Source organism: Denticeps clupeoides, chromosome 3 (genome assembly GCF_900700375.1).
Source record: "Denticeps clupeoides chromosome 3, fDenClu1.1, whole genome shotgun sequence".
NCBI classification, from domain to species: domain Eukaryota; kingdom Metazoa; phylum Chordata; class Actinopteri; order Clupeiformes; family Denticipitidae; genus Denticeps; species Denticeps clupeoides.
The window spans coordinates 27,058,431-27,080,236 of record NC_041709.1 but is presented as its reverse complement, the minus strand read 5'-3'; the positions used below and the strand labels follow the sequence as shown (position 1 = coordinate 27,080,236).

Below are 21,806 nucleotides of genomic sequence, written 5' to 3'. Positions count from 1 at the left end.
TCACTGAAGGACAGAACACATCTGGCCAATTTCCTCCCCCCACCCCCTTTCTTTTATCAATCAGGCTCTTTTAACTCTCCAACAGACACGGAAACTGATTACACCCTGCAAATGTGTTCAGTAGCTTGTCAGCTTTTCAACACAAAAGTGATTGTCACTACTTGTCAGTGTTCGCTGGAAATAGGTTTTGAGCACCTACAAACTGAAATATGGTTGAGTATTGGTAGCAGAACATGAATATCTTACATAGTCTGAAATGTACACAAATACAGAGTCAGTGAATGAGCAAACGGGATATTTATTGTTCATGTTTTAGTGTAAATCTATACACAATGGCACTACATATATGGCAACTGAGAAGCCGGAGTGAGACTAAAATCATTCCTCAAACTGAACCATCTTCAGCAATCCACTTCTAACATTTCTGCAACTGGTAAAGAGCTGGTTCTCATTTTTTACCTGCAGACAAACAGAAACATATATTTGAACAAAACACAAAAATTATATTAAAGGAATTATACATTGTTTTATTGAAAAGTAGTGCCTTGTGAGCTGAAAAAATTAAACAGATATTTGTAAATGAAATATTCTTTTTGATATCAACCAGTCTGAGAGATTAGGTTTAAAGAGCCCTCTAGGTGGAGTTAATGACTTAATACCCGAGTTCATACAGAGCCACCCCCCCTTTCCAGACTCTTCTGACTCCAGTTCACACATGGAGGCCAACATAAAGGCCCCTCCACTAATATTTTTTTATGTCTGTCTTTGCTTCTACTTATTGTCTTGTGAAAAGAAGAAGGGGAAAGAAAGACAGCAAAAGAGACGAGAAGCAAAACAAAATGTCAACGCACTAACCACTACCACCATAAAAAAGCCACGAAGCCCAGGGCCTTGCTGCCATTTCATGTGGCCCAGTCAGGACTGTGTGGGGGTGGGGAAATCAGCATTCTAAGAGGCGTCCTTATCACCGATTCACTGCTTTTAGTGCTGTGTCACTTGTTATTGACTTTGGTTGGTAAAGACAAGATGAATGCGGCCAGGCAAGAATTCCAAGAGAGATGTAGGAGATTACCACAATGTGATCCGAGAAGTCTAGAGGGGGAAACTGCGCTGTGATTCAAAACACACAACCTGCCCTAGTTTTCTAGCTTTAGCCTAGCCGCACATCAGATTGTCATTAGAATCTCCAAATCTCCAAATGTAAAACACAGAATTAAGTGATATCTAAATAGAATGATGAATGTGTGGACTGGTCTAAGCAGGCGTACTAGTCAAACATTAAACCATGATGATGACCTGTAACCACAAAGTTATAGTTCATCTCTACATGAACAAGGAGTCTGGCTGAGGCTACAGCTGATGCGAAACCTGGCGGCCCTGTCTGCCCGGCCGTCTACCTGGCAGCTTCAGCCACTTTGGTACTTTGCCAGGGTCAGTGCGGATTGCCTTTGGCTCCTGGTCGTGGGATTCCTCCCCATCCGTTGCTGCGCCCTGCTGACTGCCTGCCGCACTGATCTCAGCAGGGAGAGGAATGGAGACATCATCCAGAAGCAGAGAGGCTGATGATGGAGCAGGAGACTTCGGCATGCAGCTGAGAAACAAAGAAAGGAGGTTAAAGACCAGTCAGAACATTAGCATCGGGTGCCCTGAACGCCTTTCATGTGAGCAGGAGGTGGGGTGGGGTCAGGGGTGCCAAACCCTGGAGAGGCAAGCATTATTAGAAGTTTCCTGTGGAGGCTCTCTATTGAAAACATCCTAATCTTTCTGGCTGCGTGAACAAGTATGATACCTGCTGCTCCACAACTCGGAAGGCAAAATTTAAAAATCCCACACGGCACCGAACACTCAGGCATGTCAAGTTCGTTCAAATTGCTTTACAAATGCGAAATATCACTTAAAATGAAAGAAAGCGCACAAGAGCAGAACCTGAACAGGGCAAAAACTGCATTATGATACGTTGTAAAAAGCCAAGTTCAACATATTTAAGCCTGCTATTGTGCAGGTTTCACAAGCTAGAGATACAGCTTTCATAACTAAGATCATTACAATATTAGGCCATATTGTCATGAAAGCTGTATCTCTAGCTTATGTCATTGGCCAGGACTGACTGATCTATGAATTCTACTTGGCTCAAATAATTAGCATACTAGAATGAATTTTGAGGTATACACCTTTATCTGACTGTTATAGTCTTGTAATATTAGCCCAAAAGAAATACATAAATTAAATAAAAGTGACCCAAGAACGAAACCCTGAGGCACACCACATGATTCTGGAACTCCCTCAGAAATTGTACTCCACTGTTTGAACAAAGTTTCTCCTTTCTTGTAGGTAAGAATTTAACCATTTCAGGACCACATCACTGAGATCAAGCAGTAACCAAATAGTGTTTGTATTTTAGCATAAGTGAATGCAGGCCAAAATCCAGACTGGAATTTTTCGAAACATTTTTAAGAAGACATAAATGGCTTGGAGATGCAAGTGATGTGACACTGAGATGTGAATAAATTTAGTCTCTATTTTACAATGACATGATGCCAGTATGCCCTACATTAGCTACACATTAGCTACACAGGGATGGCTTACACAAGTTAAAAGTCTTCCCCCTACTCTGTGGTGCTGCAGCCAGAGTTCTAACTAGAACCAGGAAATTTGACCACATCACCCCAGTCTTACAATCACTGCACTGGTTACCCATCAAATTTAGGATTGACTACAAAATCCTACTTTTAACCTATAAAGCTCTAAATGGTCTCGCCCCACAGTACCTGAGTGAACTTTTGGTTCTTTACGAACCACCACGCCCCCTTCGATCAATGGGTGCGGGGTCACTACTGGTACCAAAGGTGCAGAAGGTCACAGCTGGGAGCAGATCCTTCTCCTATAGAGCTCCGCAGTTGTGGAACCGCTTGCCTGTCAGTGTCCGGGATTCAAACACAGTCTCAGTGTTTAAATCCAATCTCAAAACCTATCTGTTTTCTCTGGCTTTTTGCTAAAGTCCTAGACCCTCATTTCACTTGATTTTGACGCAGTGTCAATTATAAAGTCCAGTTTATCACAGAGTCCCCCTGTTAGACACAGACAAAGTTAAATTCACCAGTTAGGCTGTCCTAGTTAGGGTACCGGGCCACTGTAGCACCAATAACCACATCTTTCAGTATCAGTCATACAGTGCAACCGTCTGCCGCTGCTTCTGTTTGTTTTTCTCCGAGACACGGAATCAAGCGCCCAGACTACTGGCAGACCCCAGTGATCAGACCAGCAAATAAATCCTGGTTCCTGACAACTGCTTTACAAGGACAAAACATGAAATAAACCAGAGGGTCACCATAGCCACCACCACCGTTACAACTACAGCTTCAGGGATCTTCAAATGGACCAGTAACATCATTATGGACACGTAATCTAGACCATGACACTGACTACATCCTGGACTTCTCAAACCCTACAACCGTAGGACTTATCATTATATCATATCCAACCCTGCACTGACACCATTTGCAGGCTCACTCTACTCTGGAAGGGGGTCCCTCTCTGTATCACTCCTTCCCAAGGTTTCTTCCTCTCTTTTTTTTCTCTCTCCTACAGTTTTTTTTGTGTGGAGTTTTTTCCTTGTGTGCAGAAGGGTCAAGTGTGGGGGGTGTCACCTGTAGGGCCTGTCAAAGCCCATTGAGACATACTGTATGTGATTTTGGGCTATATAAGAAATAAATTTTGCTGTTGTTGTTGGTGCTTATGGATACTAAGATGGAGCCATTTTGACGAATCCAAATAAAGAAACATATTTTATATTTGTTATATCAGGAGAAGGTGAAGTATGTTTGAATTGCCCCCCCAGAGTACTCTTTTTTTTTTTACTTTAATGGCTGCTTTGTTCACTATTTTCATCATAAAAAGTGCCATCATTAGCTGCTCATTAACATTAGTGAATGATAAGAAAGTGTTCAGCATACACCTTCAGGACCTTCCGTCCTTGTAGTTAAGGTGGTGGAGAGAAGACAAGAATGTGAAATGCTGCTGCCACCACAGAAAAAGCTCCCTGATTTGGAGAGACGCAAAATCTTACAATTTTTGCCTTGATTGGCATTATCTTTTCACTTATTACCTCACATGTTTTTTTTCATAGTCCTGTGTATTCAAATTTGATCTATAATGTAAAAAAGTCCCATAAATGAATTGATGTCTAAACTGACTGGTAACAAGCCTTTTTGTCTGTTGCAATTTACTGATTTGCTGTCCGTTCCATCAGAATGTTCTCGGTTTATCATTTTCATACCCAAAAGCCTCCTTTCCTGTGTTCCAGTGTCTGTGCGTGAGTGGCCTGTCAGTTACCCTGCCCGGCTGCGCGCCATGTGTGCCAATTCCTATGAAGTTGTCAGGGTGACTGTGCATAGCTGTGTGACCGCAGAGCATGGCATCCCGTTTGAAGTGGGGCAATAAAGGGAAGGGGGAATCATGTCCTCTATGGAAGGAGAAGGAGGCAACAGGTGGGTGGGGTGGAGGTAATAGAGTGTGCGTGTGTGTGTGTGTGTGTGTGTACCTGGGGGGGAGGGGGGGGGTCAGTGGCTTGGAAACAATCTCTATCTTTAGAAAAGATGAAAGGAAGTTGTTTGGAAAGGGGTGGGGGCTTATTTTGGAGAGGAAGTGTGTTGTAAGTGTGTTGTGGTGGGGTGAAGGGAGGGGGAAGAGTGCTCTTATGCAGACTGGGCCCTCAAAGAGATTCCAGCATAGACAAATCGCTACAAAAAAGGGCATAACATCTTTATTCACAGGCTGTGGTAACTAATGAGACCCTCAGTTGGGAACCTGGGGGAGTGGGTAATGGCCTTTTGGTGGACACTGGGAATGAAGACCCACAAAAAAAAAAAGTGACTTTTAAAGCAAGACATGGAGTGTGAGATGGGAGAGAGGAGCTGGTACTGATGGAGGTTTAGAATCTTAAGCCCAAACCATAAAGGAGCTTTCTGGAAGAAACTAAACTAAAGTGTGAGTTGATAAAACATTTTTTATATCATATGGCGTGTATTGCACAGCACTATTGTTTTATGAATGAAGAGAAATGTACTTACCCAGCTATATGCTCATCTGCTTGCAGTGCAGACACACTCGAGTCCAAGAGCTCACTGCGCAAATAACAGTCTAAGGGAACACACAAACATCGCCCGTCAGTAAAACACGCACACATACAGATGAACTCTTTACTGACATTAGTTAAAACAGAAAAAAGGGGCCAACCTAGAAAGTAGAAAAGAAGCGGAGGAATGATGCCATTAACAAACCTGTCTGCACATCCGAGCCAAAGTACACAAGAGCAGCAGGGAAGAGATTAGCCTGGGAGAGCAGAAGAGAAACACAGAGACCCCAGTTTACCATGGCCCTTTCTCTCAAACATATTACAAGGGCATAATCCTGATTTAAATATTTTTTTTTAACTTGCTAACATAAAAAATAAGGACATTTCTACAAAATTAACAGTTTAGGTAAATATTTGATCAGTGTTTGCCGTAGGGGTATATGTTGCATTAAGAAAATTGTTTGCTGCTCAGATAAACAGTGATTTTGTTTTCACTGGTTTGTATCAGACTTCTGCACGTTACTGTACATTCTAGAGCTTTTTTCCCTGAGAAATCCTAGTCTAAAACTAAATAGATATAAAGAGTGACATACCATGAATACCACATTACAACTCATGGTAAATAACATTGTACAGTTAAGTTAAAGCCAATTGTTGTATAGAGTTGCCTAATTAAAGTTTTACTCATTTTAAGTTCCAAAGATACAGGCACGCACACAGCTGGAATTAAATAATTTATTTTATTAAGAGTTCCTTTTTCCTATGTGAAAGTTCCTGAATTGCCAACATGCATACCCTCACACAACCGTACACACCACACCATGACAAGCTGCACTCATTAATCACACAGAGAACCTGCCCTGACAAGTACTCAGGGCACACACACTCAACATGTTCATAAGTACTCTCTGACACACACACACATAACTATATCTACATACATCTAATTACACATGTACACACACACAAACAATATAGACAATAAAAATATGCAGTATTAAAACAATATGCTCACTTGATAATATTTTCTTGATATTATATTAGTTTTGATAATCATTACAAAAATGTGAAAATGGCAATAATATCATTTGATTTGAGAAATTATAGGAGATCTGCAACAAGAACTGGGGTTTTGCTTTCCAAGAAAAACTCCCACCTCCTGCCATATTGGACATATTATTCCAATGCATCTTATAGATGCTCATTCAGACTCAGGTTTGGAACACCCTGAACATCCCAGTGATGCTCACCCAGCCGTCTTTACAAAAAAGGCAAAGGTTGTAAAGGTTAGAATAAATTGTGTGGACATATATGCATTGCTATATTATTGCATTTTTATTCATTATTTTCTTCTGTATTGATAAGAGATTTCCTCAGCCCAGTGTTTGTCTATATTAACCTACATACACAGTACTCACAAAATGCATATGTTTCGCACACCTTCCGTCACACACATCCACGCACTAGTAATTTATCTGAAACCTGGACCCTACTTGCAGCATCCAAATGTGTGTACACCAGACACAGACACTGTCTTTATGTGTATTCAGCAGTCCGAGCTCGAGGTCATGCACTGGATCTGACTCCAGTCTGCAGGCCACCCGCTCCCTGCTGCTCCGTCCCAGTGGCCAGCACTGGCCTAATTGCTATTATTAGAGGTCTTTATGGGGGGCTGAGAGGCATTCGAAGACTTGCCCCCGTAGGGGCTGCAGTGGGGCGGTGTGTGATGGTATCAAAGGCTTGTCAGGATGGGAACATTCTTTCCATGACATGACAAAGTGATTAAAGATTCTGTTTTGTGTGCCTCTAATGCTTTTAAGTTCTAATAGAGAGAGACAGCGATGGAGACAGAGGAAACAGGGAGGAAGGAAGAAAGAGACTCAGCGAGAAGAGGGGGTTAAACGAAAGGAAAGAAAGAAGAGAGGGGGAGAGAAAGAGAATGAAAGGCGTGAACAGGAAGGAAGGGTGCGGGAGATGGCGTGATGCAGGGTAGACAGTGCATTCCTTCTCTCGTGTCTGATGACAGCTTGGGCGAGTGGGTCTAGCCCCCAGAGGACACCAAGAGAAGCCAAGGTCAAAGTGTCCCCCCCACCAGCCCTGAGTTTTTTTAATTAAACACGGACAAAGGGACGGCCAAAGACAGGCGTCTGACAACTCATTCTAACTATAATGTGCCCTCATATTGGAGGATGCAGCCCAACAATGTACTCAATATACTGTCATCAAACACATATCCACGCTCGCATGTGTGTGCTGTATACTGCGTGTAATAGCAAACACACAAACAGTTATATGTCAGGAACCACACGCTCACTAAAGCTTAGCCACTACAATCACATTTCTCTGCACAACACTTCTTTTAAGCCCATACCACAATAAAAGCACCAAAGAAATACACACATACATACAAAAACATCAAAATGAAGAGAGGAAAAAAGCAATGGCATGACAGATCCTTTAAACCACAAGACAGTGCCTTTTTTATTTCTTTCATTCTCTGTCTCTTTCTCTGCATTTGTGTGTCTGTTTCTCGCTCTCGCATCTCCTTGTCTCTATTGGCATGTGTCGGCTTCTCTCTGTGTGCGGATGGAGCGGTCACCACGCTGCATGACTGTGGCTCTGAATATCCCATAAGGCACTTCTCCCTGCTGGATTCTGGGAAGCCACAGCGCTTATGGACAGCTGGCAGAGGTCAAGGCCAAATAAAAAAAAAACATCCTGCTCCATCTTCCACCATGGTCACAGCAGCGCAGGAAATCCCTACCTGCAGAGGATGAGGGTGAGAATTTCAACCCTCACTTGCCTATGGGAGCTTAAGGGTTCACACGCACACTTGCAGCGCTCAGAGAGTACTTGCTCATGTGAGGATGGAAAGTTTATTTTTGTCCTCTAATCAGGAGAATCTCCCCCTTTCAACAATCAACCTTCAGATTCCATTACATCTCATCCTGAACGCGACCACATCAACACACACAGACTGGTCAGCAGGTCAGGAGAAGTACACACACACACACACACACTCAAATGGGAAACACAGTGATGATAAAGCATGTGTGTACATACACAACTTGATCTATTTGTGAGGTCCTAAAACATATTAAAAATGTGTTATATAATATAATATATAACCATATTCTAAATGTATAATTGACTTTTTATTCTATTTGTGTGGGATAAAAATATATTTTACAACCCTGAGATTAGATATTTGTGTCTTTGTGAGGACAATTTGTTCCCTAAAATATTCCATAAAATAACACACAACACACACACTGAAAAAAAGCAAAGAAAAGTGATGGCATCACAAACAAAAACAAGTGTCTGCGTCTCAAGACACCCAGCTGAATAGCAGCTGGGTTTTAAAATCTCTACAACTGTGTGTGTGTGAGAGAACGTAGATAGCACAATATGTTCCTGAATTCACATCTGCCAGTCTTTCCCCAAATAAAGTCTGTATGTCTTTGAGTGTCAGTATACTGGCCTTAATGAAGCAGTTCAGTCTTGTATCCCTCTGATGGAGAGAAAATGACAAAGAAAGAAAGAAAGAAAGAAAGGAAAGAAAGAAATGGGAGTAGGGGGCCAGTTTAGGATCAAAGTACCCTCTCTAACCCCCATGTGCCAATTTTCAGCAGGTCCAAAAATCAAACCCAGCTGAGGTTAGGGCCAAAGAAGAGAAGAAAATGTTCTGGACTTTTCCCTTTGAAACACCCAAGGAAGAGAGGCCCTTCTAATCAGGCCATATTTTTTCATTCCTTCTCTTAATGTTCATCCCTTGAGCAAACATCCTCATCTTGGTATAAATGCAACCCCACCTCCAACCATGAGCCTGAATGTCACCTGTAGCCAAACCTCTGCCTTAGTGACGACCACCAGATACACAACCAGCCCCACAAAAACAAGAAAGTAGGGCGAATAGCCAACGGAGGGTGGAGCGAATGAGAGAGATTAAGTGAAAGGATTTTTGGGGTGGGTTACTGTAATGTTTCAATATCTGCATTGTTCAGTATGCAGTAGTTGGGCTGGGTTCATTGACAGGCCAGGCGCAAAATCTCCTTTCTAATGTAAGCAAAGGAGTAACACACAGGAGTCTAGATGTGTGTTGTTCTGAGAGGACATACCTGGAAAAGGGTGGCAGACTGGTCACCCAAAATGGTTCTGGGAGGAGCAATGACTGAGAGAGAGTTGGTCAGGAAAAATGATATTAAAGTGCCGAAAATCTGTGTACATCTGTGTAATAAGTGTGTTTATTACTGTGTCTTCTCCACTCACATAAATAGAAGCTGAGATGGGGGTCTGCCAGGTGGGTCTTCACAAACAGCCTCAAAGTACTGACTGCATTTCAAGAAAAAAAAAAAGAGAAGAAAGTAGTACATTGAATCTACTGAATAACTCATCACTGATAACTGAATTATTCATCATTGTGGCAAAAAAGCAATTCCCACCAGTCTCCAGTGGCCTGAAGAATCCTTGCAGAATGTGTCTATCAGGAAACTGAACTCTCAAAACAACCTGCAGATCCAGAACAAAATACTTACAAATAATTCATAATTACAATTTTTATATCTACATTTGAAATAAATGATACAACTCTGGTACTAGACATGAACAGATTCTACCAAACTACAAGCAGGTGCTCTGATGCAGGCAGGGTGGCCAGACCACCTGGTTCATGAAAATAATTTATACATAGTTTAGAATAAGTGACTCTCACAAAGTCATTTAGGAATATTGTTAGTCTGTGACCACTGTGTGGATGTTTCCGGTTGCTTGTTTATTTCCAATATCTCACAACCTTGTAGGCAGAAAGCTCTGTGTGTATATTTAATGAATATGGTGAATGTAACTTTGCCTGCTTTTAACACAGCATTCCTAAGCAAGTAAGATGCATTAAGGAATAAAAAACAAACAAACAAACAAACAAAAATATATATATAGAATCACCACAGAGTTCTGTACATCCACACACACACACACACACACACACACACATACATACATATATATATATATAAAAAATGAATGTATAGATGTACAGAACCCTGTGGTGGTGGGCTAGGTTCCTGGGATGGGCTGCGGAAGTAGTCACCCTGAGTAACAGGACTAAGTAGTTAAGGACAGTTAGTGAGTGAGTTTACATGTACAGCTGGCAACTCACTTTAGGATATCGCTCCATCTTCTGTCTGATTTGACACTCTCTTAGTGCCTTAGTCATGAGTGGGCCTTCTTCCAACACCTTCCTGAGAAGAAATATTTTAAAAACAGATGGTTTATCCATATTTGGTGGCTTAAGGTCAGAAAAGTCAGAGTGATTAGTACAGTGAAGGATGCCCGTGAAGCAAGGAGTGAATCAGTTCTTCTGAGAAAAGTGTGAGTATGTAAAAATGAAAAAAAAAAAAAAAAAATTGGGAAAGAATACAGACACTCAGACCTGTAATGATAAGTTTCATAATTAGGGGACAATTATACAGAAGGAGCCATGCCATGGGGCTGTCTCATGCACCAATCAAGCGGCCACAAGACTGGGGATTGAGACGCTGCAGGGTGTCTGGCTTTGGCCCAAGTCAAATACACTGCTCAAAAGGGGAACACCAAAATAATACATTACAGATTTAAACGATTTAAAGTATTCGTGCTGCACATTGTTGGGTTGTAAGCACAACCCCCACCTGTGGACGTTGGGCCTCATACCACCCTCATGGAGTCTGTTTCTGACCATTTTAACAGACACATGCACATTTGTGCTTGCACAAAGCCGGAGGTAGTGGTCCTGTTGTAGCCCTCTTACGGCCTCCTTCACATATTCTGATGTACTGGCCTGTCTCCTGTTAGGGTCTCCATGCTCTGGACACTACGCTGACAGATGCTCGCTTTGCCACAGCTCGCTTTGATGTGCCATCCTGGATGAGCTGCAGTACCTGAGCCACTTGTGATTCCGTCTCAAGCTACCACTAGAGTGAAAGCACTGCCAGCATTCAAAAGTGACCACAACAGGAATAGGAATTGAGAAGTGGTCTGTGGTGCATTATACCCATGCCTAGAAATAAATTAAGAATGGATTTCAGTCAGCCTATCTCTGTCTTTCCTCACATTTTTAGTCATCTCTGGATCTAGTATTATTTAATTTGAAATACAATTGTGCTTATTTACTTTTTATTTCCAGTATATGTTCCCAATATTATATTATATGTTTATGCCATTCACAGATATGTGGATTAGTTCATTCTAATTAATCATGATTTAATATTTAATTTTTAAAATAAATAACCACAAAAGTCTATTACTTAGTTTTAGAAGTAAAACGTCTATTTTTCTTTTTGCTTTCATTAGTAGGTATCATTGTAGATATGCATTCCTTAACACTACTTTGCTCTTTGACCTTTGCTTCAGACAGACTTGTCGTGGGGTTATTTATAAAGTCAAAACGACTGCCCTCCTGAGCTTAATTAGTAACCCTGCTGCCCACAGAGCAACAGAGAGTGATGAACAAAAACAAAAACGTCTCCTCTGTCCTCGTCTACCATGGTGTACTCTCTCTTGGTTGCCATGCTCCGTCCCTTCCTCTTGTCTCACGTTTTCTCTTTCTGCCTAATGACTTTTTTTTTTTTTTTTTTGTGTAAATGAGCTCCTCTTCCAAATTAGGCCTCTGTCTCAGGCATGTGTCTGCTCTTTAGACTACAGAAGAGCCGCTCTAGACAAGAGTGTGTGGGCATGCCTGTATGCTTAATTGTGTGTGTAATCATTTCAGAGCCACTGACTATGTTGGCACGTGTGTGGGGTGCAGACATCTAGTTGTGTATGTCTTTGTCTTTAAGTTTTTGTACACCTAAGTGTTTCATGTTAGTAATCTTCATCACTGTGTTCTTTGTGTATATAATGCAATATATTACATCTGAAATGTTGTGGGGGAAAAAAAAGTTGAGAAGTGAGAAGTGGTCTGTGGTCATTATACCCATGCCTAGAAATAAATTAAGAATAGATTTCAGTCAGCCTATCTCTGTCTTTCCTCACATCTTTAGTTATCTCTGGATCTAGTATTATTTCATTTGAAATACAAACCACGCTTTTATTAGAGACATCTTGCTGTTTGATTAAAATTTCCACCTGTTGTCTATTCCATTTGCACAACACCATGTGAAATTCATTGTCAGTTTTGCTTCCTAAGTGGACAGTTTGTCTGCTTGACTTGGAGTTACATTGTGTTGTTTAAGTGTTCCCTTTACTTCTTTGAGCAGTGTATGATCAACAAGCCAATTCTATAATTACTGTGCAAAAATGTCTATGTGATAATGCTATTCAGGTCTAAACAGAGATGAACAAAATCTCTCTCTCTCTAACAACCAATCCTTATTCCTTTATGTAATAAATCCTTTGACAGAATATACAAAACACAATGTATTACAAAGGTAATAAATATGTATGTGCCTTATAAAAGCACTGTGTTACATGTAAGTAATTGTAATAATAATTTTGAAGATTTTTAAAATAACATTTTAATAAAATATGTGATATAGAAGAAGCATTTACTTTTTTCCCCACAACATTTCAGATGAAATATATTGCATTATATACACAAAGAACACAGTGATGAAGATCACTAACATGAAACACATCGTGTTCAGGGACAACTTAGGCGTACAAAAAGATAAAGATATACACGAAATGTCTGCACCCCACACACATGCCAACATAGTCAGTGGCTCTGAAATGATTACACACACAATTAAGCATACAGGCATGCCCACACACTCTTGTCTAGAGCGGCTCTTCTGTAGTATAAAGAGCAGACACATGCCTGAGACAGAGGCCTAATTTGGAAGAGGAGCTCATTTACAAAAAAAAAAAAAAAAAAAAGTCATTAGGCAGAAAGAGAAAATGCGAGACAGGAGTAATATTTATAATTGGAGGGACATTTCACAACTTACCTTTCACTCTTCAGCTGAGCAAATCTTTTCCTGATATCATCCACTGTGACCTCAAAAAACTCATCAGGCAACTCTTCCCCCTCACACTGTCGCCGCCCTCCAGAGTCCAAGTGATAGACCAAGGGGTCTCGGTCAACTGGCTACAGGAAGAGGGGGAAAAGATGGGATAAGTGGGGTCTGTTTTTGACTTGTGCCAAAATACAGAGTAGAGATGGATGTGTGTGTGTACATTTCTAGCTCACCACTCAAAACCATAGTGAACACACTCACACACACGCACATACACACACAGACACACACAGGAGACCTCCAGAACACCCGGGGTGTGTGCTGGATGGACCCCAGATTGGCTCCTCTGTCCTGAGCCAAGAGCAAACAGAACGTTGACAGTTTTAAATTGCACATGATTGTTTTCTCATTTCCTTTGATGCTTCAATTTCTCATAAATTGCCTCAAATGAAGTGAAGAAATGTGTGCATTTTTTTTTTTGTGCCATACCTCCAAAAACTCCTCCCCCTCATTCTCGACTTTCTGTCCATCTCCACATTTGGCAGTGGTTGAGCTCTGAATAACAAACAGAACAAACCATCAAAGAAAGAAATGATGAAAAAAAGGAAAAACAACAAATAACAAGGCTTTGAGCCTTTCTATTCTGAACTTAAAAGTGTGGATCAGAGTGTAGCTATGGTGGATTTTGTCTCTATGCAGGGATCAACACTGGGGATAAACTATAATTAGAGACACGTGCCTCTCAGACTGCATTTACATATGGGATGCATGTCAGGAGCAAGTCTTTATCCATACATGGTGTAGACGCAGAGTGAAGAACATAATCATAGATGAGACACACCCAGCACACACTCTTCACGCTGCTGCAGCCTGGCAAGCGCTAGAGGACACACACATTCTGGTTCAGGAACAGTTTCTACCTCATCGCTATCAAACTTCTGAATTCCAAGCATACGCTCCTCCAAATTAACACCAGGACTCACTGGACTTCTGCATGGACACACACACACACATCTCTATCCTGGACTTATACACGCACAAATATCCACTCTGTCCTTATTATTATTTAATGCGGTGTTAAAAATTGTCGTGCACTACTCATGTACTTTATTCTAACTGTCTTACTTTGTTATATGTCTTTGGAGTGCAATAACTTTTCTCAATCATCATCTTACCTGAACTTAACACAGTGCTTATTAAATGGAGTTGTGGGGCTTTGTTTGACCATCTGCCTCTTGAGGATTGAGAAGCACAAGTTCTCAATTGAATTAAGGTCCAGGGAGCTTCCTGGCCATGGACCCAAAATTTCAATGTTTTGTTACCACTTTGGCCTCATGGCACAGTGCTCCATCATGCTGGAATAGACATTGTTCTTCAACAAACTGTTTTTGGATGGTTGGGAGAAGTTGCTGTCAGAGGATGTTTTGGTGCCATTCTTTATTCATTGCCGACACCAGATCATGTGTTGTGTTAACGAAACGAAACATCTGATCACTCTTCACAGCATTCTGGAGTATAGTCAAATTGCCATAATAAAAACGGAAGCAGCAAACAAAAACAGTATGTGTCATTCTCAAAGATTTTGACCATGACAATGCTTGGGGGAAAGCCTAACACGTAGATAATGGGAACAAAAGATAAAAGAAAGATTTCCAAGAAGAATCTTGATCTGGTGGCACTTTTTTGTGTGTGCCAAGTCAAAGACACATAATGGCAACATCATGAAAATGGAAAAACCTTACAGACCAAAATTCTGAATTAGAAGCAACCAAGGCAGAACCACTGACATTTCCTTCTCAGAAGGAACTGAACCTTCACACTGTCCTTTCTGGTACTGTTTTCCATGCCTCACCTTTGCTTCGCAACTGGGTTTGGGCCTCTTGGCTTTAGGAGGACCTCCAGTCAGTGATGCCGAGGGTGACGAGGAAACGGAGGCACCCTGGCCACCCAGACGCTGGCCACCACCTGAGAAAGGAACGAAGCTACTGGGCATAGAAGACCGAGTGTGAGCCTGGCACTCTCTAGATGTGCCGGGCTGTTCACCGTCCAGTTCTGGTTCCACTTCCTTCTTTGGTTTTGCTTGTGTCTCATTCTCTGCTGGAATGGGTTGTTCCTGTTGCGTTTTTGCTGTAGACTCTGCCTCCTGCCTGGTCATGATGTCATCTGGCCGAATGGTGATGTTGGCATCAGAGTGAGGGGCAGTTTCCATATGGACAGGTGGGGGTGGTGATTCGTCTGCCATCTCTAGTGTCTGTGGTGGAAGCTCTGGCTGAGGAGGGGGTAGAGTGGACACCATGGCGCCATTGTCTGCTGCCACTGCCTCCATGGGCTCCACATTTGTCTTTTTAAGCACATACCTGGTAAAAAAAACAAGAAAGACAACCACCATGGAAATATCACACTGGCAAATGTTGCTCAGCTACTGATCACACAAGAATTTCATTGTCGCACCTGACAATGGCACTACCTCCTGTCAATCCCAGAGATTTCAGAGTGGTCTTCTTAAGAGCATCTACACCACTGATCTACTCACACAAAATCAAGGAAGGGCTTAAATGTGGTTCTCAACATCTACATATTTGCTTTGTTTAAGAAGAAGAGAGAGAGAAAAAAGTAACTACCTCATCCCTCATGTAAACACATAAAGGTGTGGATCCGGGCTCTTCTGAAGGTCTGAGGAAAAGGTAGCCATTCAGTGAAGTCTCAAAAACAAGGCATACTTGTGCACTTAGTCAAGGTCTGACGAAGCGCATCATGGTATTAGCAGCAATGAGTCACACACATAACATGTGAATGCATCAGCGACGGAGCACATGTGTGAGATGTAAGTCGGCGAGTGAGTAAGCCTGAGTGCCTGTGTGTGTCCACACATAAAACTCTCCGAACCACAAACATATTAACATGAGTCATCTCGTAACCGAAGATCAAAGGCAGGATTGCGTCTCGTCCAACTTTCATTTATCCCCTTCCCACCTTTCATTATGCATTCCTGTAAGCTTCTGTGGAAAAGAAGAGATGATGTCCCTGATGACATGATGAAAGCCCACTACAGCCAATGAGAAGAAGACATCAGAACAGGTGCCAAGCAAGTGGGTGGGAGGGGTGGCAGGGTAAGTTGGGTAGGAAGATCGGGCTGATGACTAAGAAATATATTTTTCACATTCTACAGTAGTAAAGACAGCACCTAGCTGCATATCATTGGGTGACTAAATATAGGATTACTCAATTAACTGTGAAGGCATTTTGAGAAATTTGGGGGCACTAAACAGAAACAAACCTTGTTGCTTCAAAGTGGTTAAGTAGCTCCCATAGACTCTGTCCACTGGAAAAGGATCCTTGGAGCCGAGAACCATCTTCCAACTGCAGGGCAATTCGCACCTAGAAGACACAGGGAACCACAATCTGAACACTATCGGAAGAGGGGGAGATATTCCAGGACACTAGCAGACCAGCCTGGAGATTTTCACTGCCACACAGCATTGATATTCTTCTATAGGTGCGGTTTTGTTTATCTGTATGCACACAAAGTTTATAAAGGATGAACTAAAGGTGGTAAACAATTCCTAACCAGGCTGTGGACCTGTGGCCATCTTACCCTTCAATAGGTGACAACATTTACATTCATAGCATTTACCAGACGCTCTTATCCAGAGCGATTTACAATCAGTAGTGTCAGGGACAGTCCCCCTGGAGTGTCTTGCTCAGGGAGACAATGGTTGAAAGTGAGGTTTAAACCTTTGTGGAACATAAGCGAGTATCTTACCCACTAGTCTACTACCACACCAGGATGTGCAGTAAGAAAAAGCTGAGCTGGTGGAGGCTGTGTAATGTTTTGATGGGTATAGTGGGACTTCCTGCAGCAGGATAGTACAGTTCGAGTTCGACTGAGCGACAAATTCCCCAGATTTTGGTCTGATCAAGAAGTTGTGTGAAAAACATGGATGTCCTTCCTACAACTGAAAGTATCTGTTGCTAATTTCATGGTTTCAGAAAGCACGACCTGTAGGCTGTTGTGGCGTCATAATATCGTGAAGGTTTAATTGCTGTGTCACTGAAATGGACATACTTAAAAAGAAGCAGCTGAACACAGCGTACACAACACGAAGGGTGCTCAATTATGAGTTTCTTCATCTTCTCATCTAACACCGCCCATTAAAAAGAAAAGAGGGTGGTGGTTGCTCGTTAACCAGTGTGCTTTGATGGAATTTGGGCTTTTTGCCTTTCTCCCCCTCTACTCTTGAAAGTGTTTCAGCACTGTAAACACATTCTTCCTCGACAACAAAAACAAAAAGCAGATTACAGGTATTTCTGGTGATAATGGCGAAGGGAACATAGAAACGGCACGTCAGTCCGTCTCATTTTTGTTTGTGTTTTTCTCTGAGAGTCTGCTGGAGTGTAAACCCTTGACATGTATGTTGTTGTTACAGAACGCCGGCTGACCCTGTGTTTTCTTTTTGTCCTCACGGTTCATGGTGGGTGGCCCACGCACACATGGATGACACGCAGTGGATTGATGATGTCATTATTGCCTGGCCCCACCACAGGGTGCCTGACCTCCACCACCATCCATTCCAAGACAGCATCTCCATCCTCTTCCTTCACCTTTTTGAAGTTCTGACACCCATCATATATCACTTTCCCCTAAACAGCTCATCTCCCCTGAGAAAAGGAAAAAACATTGCCGTGCGCAATCCATGCAAGTGTTTATTTGTGAAGACATTTAACTCTCTACAAACATGCATGATGGGAAAAGATGAGGACAAGAGAGCACAAATTAAGAAGACAAAAAGACAGATTATTTACAATGCATATTTGAAGTGAAGGGCTCTGTGAATTACATGTGTACACATATTTGCATAAGTGTGTGTAGAGCCTGAAATCAAAGGAGATCATGGAACACACTTGCTTGACACTACCTCATTTCCAGGAAACAAAAAGACTATAGCGAGGTGATCAGTCAAGGTTCAGTCGCGGTGGCGGACTGTTTTAATTTTGTTTTTAATTAAGTCTAATTTTTGTGTCAAGCTCTCTACAACATTTACATTTACAGCATTTATCAGACGCCCTTATCCAGAGCGACTTACAATCAGTAGTGAAGTGAAGTGATTGTCACATGTGATACACAGCAGCACAGCACACAGCGCACACAGTGACATTTGTCCTCTGCATTTAACCCATCACCCGGCAACCTTCTGATTACGGGGCCGCTTCCTTAACCGCTAGGCCACCACTGCACCACTGTAGTTACAGGGACAGGGACAACTTAGGGTTAAGTGTCTTGCTCAGGGACACAATGGTATTTGTACCTGGGTCTTCTGGTTCATAGGTGAGTGTGTTGCCAACTAGGCTACTACCACCCCTACAACATTCTCCCATCTCCTGACTACATCTCTGGAGCTCAGCCACAGTGATCTTTGGGTTCTTCTTTACCTCTCTCACCAAGGCACTTTTCCCCGATAGTTTTGCTGGACTGCCAGCTCTAACAGGGGTTTTGGTTGTCCCAAACCGCATCCATTTAAGGATTATGGAGGCCACTGTGCTCTTAGGAAACTTAAGTGGAGCACAATTCTGTCTCTCTTCAGGCAGTTCCTTTGTCCTCCTGATTCTCATTTGCTCTGACATGCATTGTGAGCTGTAAGGTCTTATATAGACAGGGGTGTGGCTTTCCTAATCAAGTCCAATCAGCATAATCAAACACAGCTGGACTCAAATGAAGTTGTAGAACCATCTCAAGGATGATCAGAAGGAATGGACAGAACCAGATTTAAATATATGAGTATCACAGCAATGGGTCTAAATCCTTAGGACCATGTGATATGTCAGTTTATCTTTGTTAATAAATTTGTCAATATGGGGTGCTGTGTGTACATTAAGGAGGAAAAAATGTAATTATGTCAGCAAATGGCTGCAATATAACGGTGAAAATGTGATATTACAGTGGGTACAGAAAGTAATCAAACTAGAGTAAATAACGTCTTTTTCGTCAATGAAAATGACAAAATATTTTTTTTATCTTGTAAACCACAATTAGTCTTGTTTTTATTAGTCAACATTATTTCATGATATATTCATAAAGTTATTGTAACATGACCAGCATTCACGTCTCGTTATCACATCAAAACGGTTTGTTGACAAAAACACTAGTTGTTTTGAAGGCAACCATGACCCGACCCAACCCAATCTCCAGCACCTGCACACAGACCAAAACCTGCCAGCATCATTCCTCCAGCTGAGGAAAAAAATTCCAGACCCTCAAAAGGACAAGGGCTCCCGTCCTGCCTTGACATAATTAGTGTCCTATACAAACAGGGCTTCATCTGCAGCCAATATGAACCGCTCATCAGAGAGACGGAGAGAGTGAGGAGGGGAACAAGAGTGGCAAAGTAACCTGCTCAGCAGATGTCAACTAACCTCTCTTCACTCCCATATACCCTCCATTCCAGTCCACATCTGAGATGGCACTGCCTGACGCAAGCCAGACACGGACGACTGTTTACCCATCGGCATACAGCCCTGCGTGTGTATTTGTGGATCAAGGGACATGAAAAGGCCACCACATTTTGGTTTTCACATGGCAGCAACCGAGAAAACAGAAAGTGGAAATTACACAAAGACAGGTAAGAGGAAAGAAGGCAGGGTGTTTCCATATGAGACACTAAAAAAATTCAAATACAAAAAAACTGAATCAAACAAGCACTTATTCTTTTTGCAACCCCATAATGCCGCAGTAAAACATGAGCACATATTGCGTTCTGGACAGAGCTGTGGTGAAGTAACTGACCACAGAGTTCCACAGGATTTAAGATCCCACCCACACAAGTGAAGAAATTTATATTCACAGGGCACTACATTATTAAAAGCATTACTATCAACAGTATTAATCCAGAGCAAAAGTTCAAATTGCTGAGGAATGTTACATACTACGTATGCATTAAAGATTCCCAAGTGGGCACAACAGGAGAAAATGACAGGCTACATGACTGTGGAAGCTAAGACAGAACAAATACAGGAAACTCTTAAATTCCAGGAGGACTAAACACAAAAAACAATGTGTCCATGCTGAACCCAAACCCACTCACCAAGCTCTCTGTTCCAGTCCTCTGCCGGGTGCTCGGCACAACTTCCAGCTTGGCATTGTTGGGCAGGCTGGCGAACCTCCACTGCAGGGCCAGGTCCAGCACGTTCCTCTGAAATCTACCCGTCGAACAGAGAAACAGTGACTATTGTTTCTGAATGAAGAACGGACAGGCAGCAAAAACAACCGTAGCCTCAGATCTCCTGGATTAGTGCCTTCCCAGCAGTAACTGTTCGACACACAGCAGGCTAGGCGCTGGTTAGCAACCTAGCATCCTGCTCACACACTCACCTCAGTCCGTGCTCGTCCGGGTTAAATCCATGCTTTTTGCAAACGTCTTCCAGCACCTGCAGCACACCCAGAAAGCCACACGCACACACACACACACACACACACACAACAACAACAACACAAAGAACGTTTTAATCCTGGACAGTCTGACTCAGCAGAGTACGTGAAACGAACAGTCATGGTACTAACCACACGACGCGCCGTGTTTTCGCGCTGAACGCACGACATTTGCGCTTAAAATATTAAAGACCGCGTTCCCTTTCCTGTGTTTTATTACCTGCAGCAGGGGTGTATTCGGAGAGACTTTAACAGTTTGCCTTCTTCCATTTGGAACAAGAACTGAAACAGCGATACTGCTGGCTGCCATTGCAAAGTGACGTCACATTGTTAGTTTGAAAAAAGAAAGCTTTATTTACACTTTATTAAAGACGGGACGATTGCTGAAAGAGTGTCTTTTGATTTATTTCTTTTTTTGGACAGATCGTGACTCAAAAGCGTTTATTTCTAATGTGGAATATTTGCCCATGTTTTGACTTTTTGCTCTTTTTGGTTGCTGAGACAGTGTGTCGGTGCTTCATAAAACTACATCTGAATGTTTGGTCTTCATCTTCTCCTGGAGAACACTCACATCTTTACGCTGAACCTACAACATTTTATCTTCTCCGTTATTATTTCAGTCAATTTATTTATTCGATCACGAACTGAGACTTTCTATGCGGTTTTATAAATCTTCTTTGTCATGTTGACAAAGAAAGATAAGTAAAGAACTTTGTTTGAAAGATAATAAAAATACAGAACCTTGAAAAAAATCATTCAAAAGTTTAGATTTCGTTTTTTTCGGTTTGCGGTTTATAAATCGACCACAAAATGGCTGACAAGACACTTTTTCAGCACCACATACCGAACAGCGACAGGAACGTCAACCACACCGAATTAAAAACTTTTATTTCGTTATGTATTTAATCTACAAACCTAGGACCACACGGGACGGAAACATGGAAACATATAGCTGTTATCAACGTCCTTTAATCGTAACTGTAATCATAGATTACAATTACCGGTGGTCGGTAATTTGTTGTAAAATGCCAAATACATGTACAAGACATTTAGTTAAAGGTTGATGTCCAGGATTGGGGTGATGTCGTTGGCCAGGCCGCAACAGTGCCGCGTGACAGGGACAGTACCCCTGGAGACACTCAGGGTTAAGTGTCAAAATGGTAGTAAGTGGGGTTTGAACCTGGTTCTTTGGGCTCTTCTGTCAGGTGTCTAACCCACTGAGCAGGTTTATTGCGTTATTGAAACCGAATAACATTAAAACATTGTGATGTATCTAAGTTGTCGCAGAGTTCAAACAGGACTCGCAGGACTGGCCGCGGTGTGTCCAATTTTTTTTTTTTTTTTTTTTTTTTTTTGAATCGCTGAAATGAAAACGGGT

General features: G+C 42.0%; 1 protein-coding gene across 3 annotated transcripts; it reads right to left on the bottom strand.

The window, feature by feature from the left end:
* Window positions 1–278: 278 nt before the first annotated feature.
* On the bottom strand, window positions 279–20,760 carry aspscr1 (ASPSCR1 tether for SLC2A4, UBX domain containing). 3 transcript variants are annotated; one of them, XM_028973423.1, is made up of 17 exons: window positions 20,649–20,760; window positions 20,372–20,427; window positions 20,085–20,199; window positions 16,283–16,383; window positions 15,627–15,678; window positions 15,457–15,530; window positions 14,858–15,362; window positions 13,495–13,560; window positions 12,997–13,136; window positions 10,230–10,311; window positions 9,517–9,583; window positions 9,344–9,406; window positions 9,193–9,245; window positions 5,280–5,331; window positions 5,070–5,139; window positions 1,398–1,591; window positions 279–459 (listed from the first exon to the last, which is right to left on the bottom strand). In XM_028973423.1, the coding sequence occupies exons 1-17, from the start codon at window positions 20,736–20,738 to the stop codon at window positions 449–451; spliced, it is 1,791 nt and encodes a 596-aa protein (XP_028829256.1). In that variant the 5' UTR covers window positions 20,739–20,760; the 3' UTR covers window positions 279–448. The 3 variants fall into 3 exon arrangements, with proteins under 3 accessions (XP_028829256.1, XP_028829255.1, XP_028829257.1); XM_028973422.1 differs by lacking the exon at window positions 279–459 and having other exon boundaries at window positions 530–1,591; XM_028973424.1 differs by lacking the exons at window positions 279–459; window positions 1,398–1,591; window positions 5,070–5,139; window positions 5,280–5,331 and adding an exon at window positions 5,338–8,585.
* Between the last annotated feature and the right edge of the window lie 1,046 nt (window positions 20,761–21,806).

Coding starts and splice junctions, on each gene's coding strand:
- aspscr1 (XM_028973422.1), bottom strand. CDS start 20,738: ATGGCAGCCAGCAGTATCGCTGTTTCAGTTCTTGTTCCAAATGGAAGA. Junction 15,679..16,282: donor AACCACTTTGAAGCAACAAG/GTTTGTTTCTGT, acceptor CCTTTTCCTCAG/ACCTTCAGAAGAGCCCGGAT. Junction 9,246..9,343: donor CCATCTCAGCTTCTATTTAT/GTGAGTGGAGAA, acceptor ACTCTCTCTCAG/TCATTGCTCCTCCCAGAACC.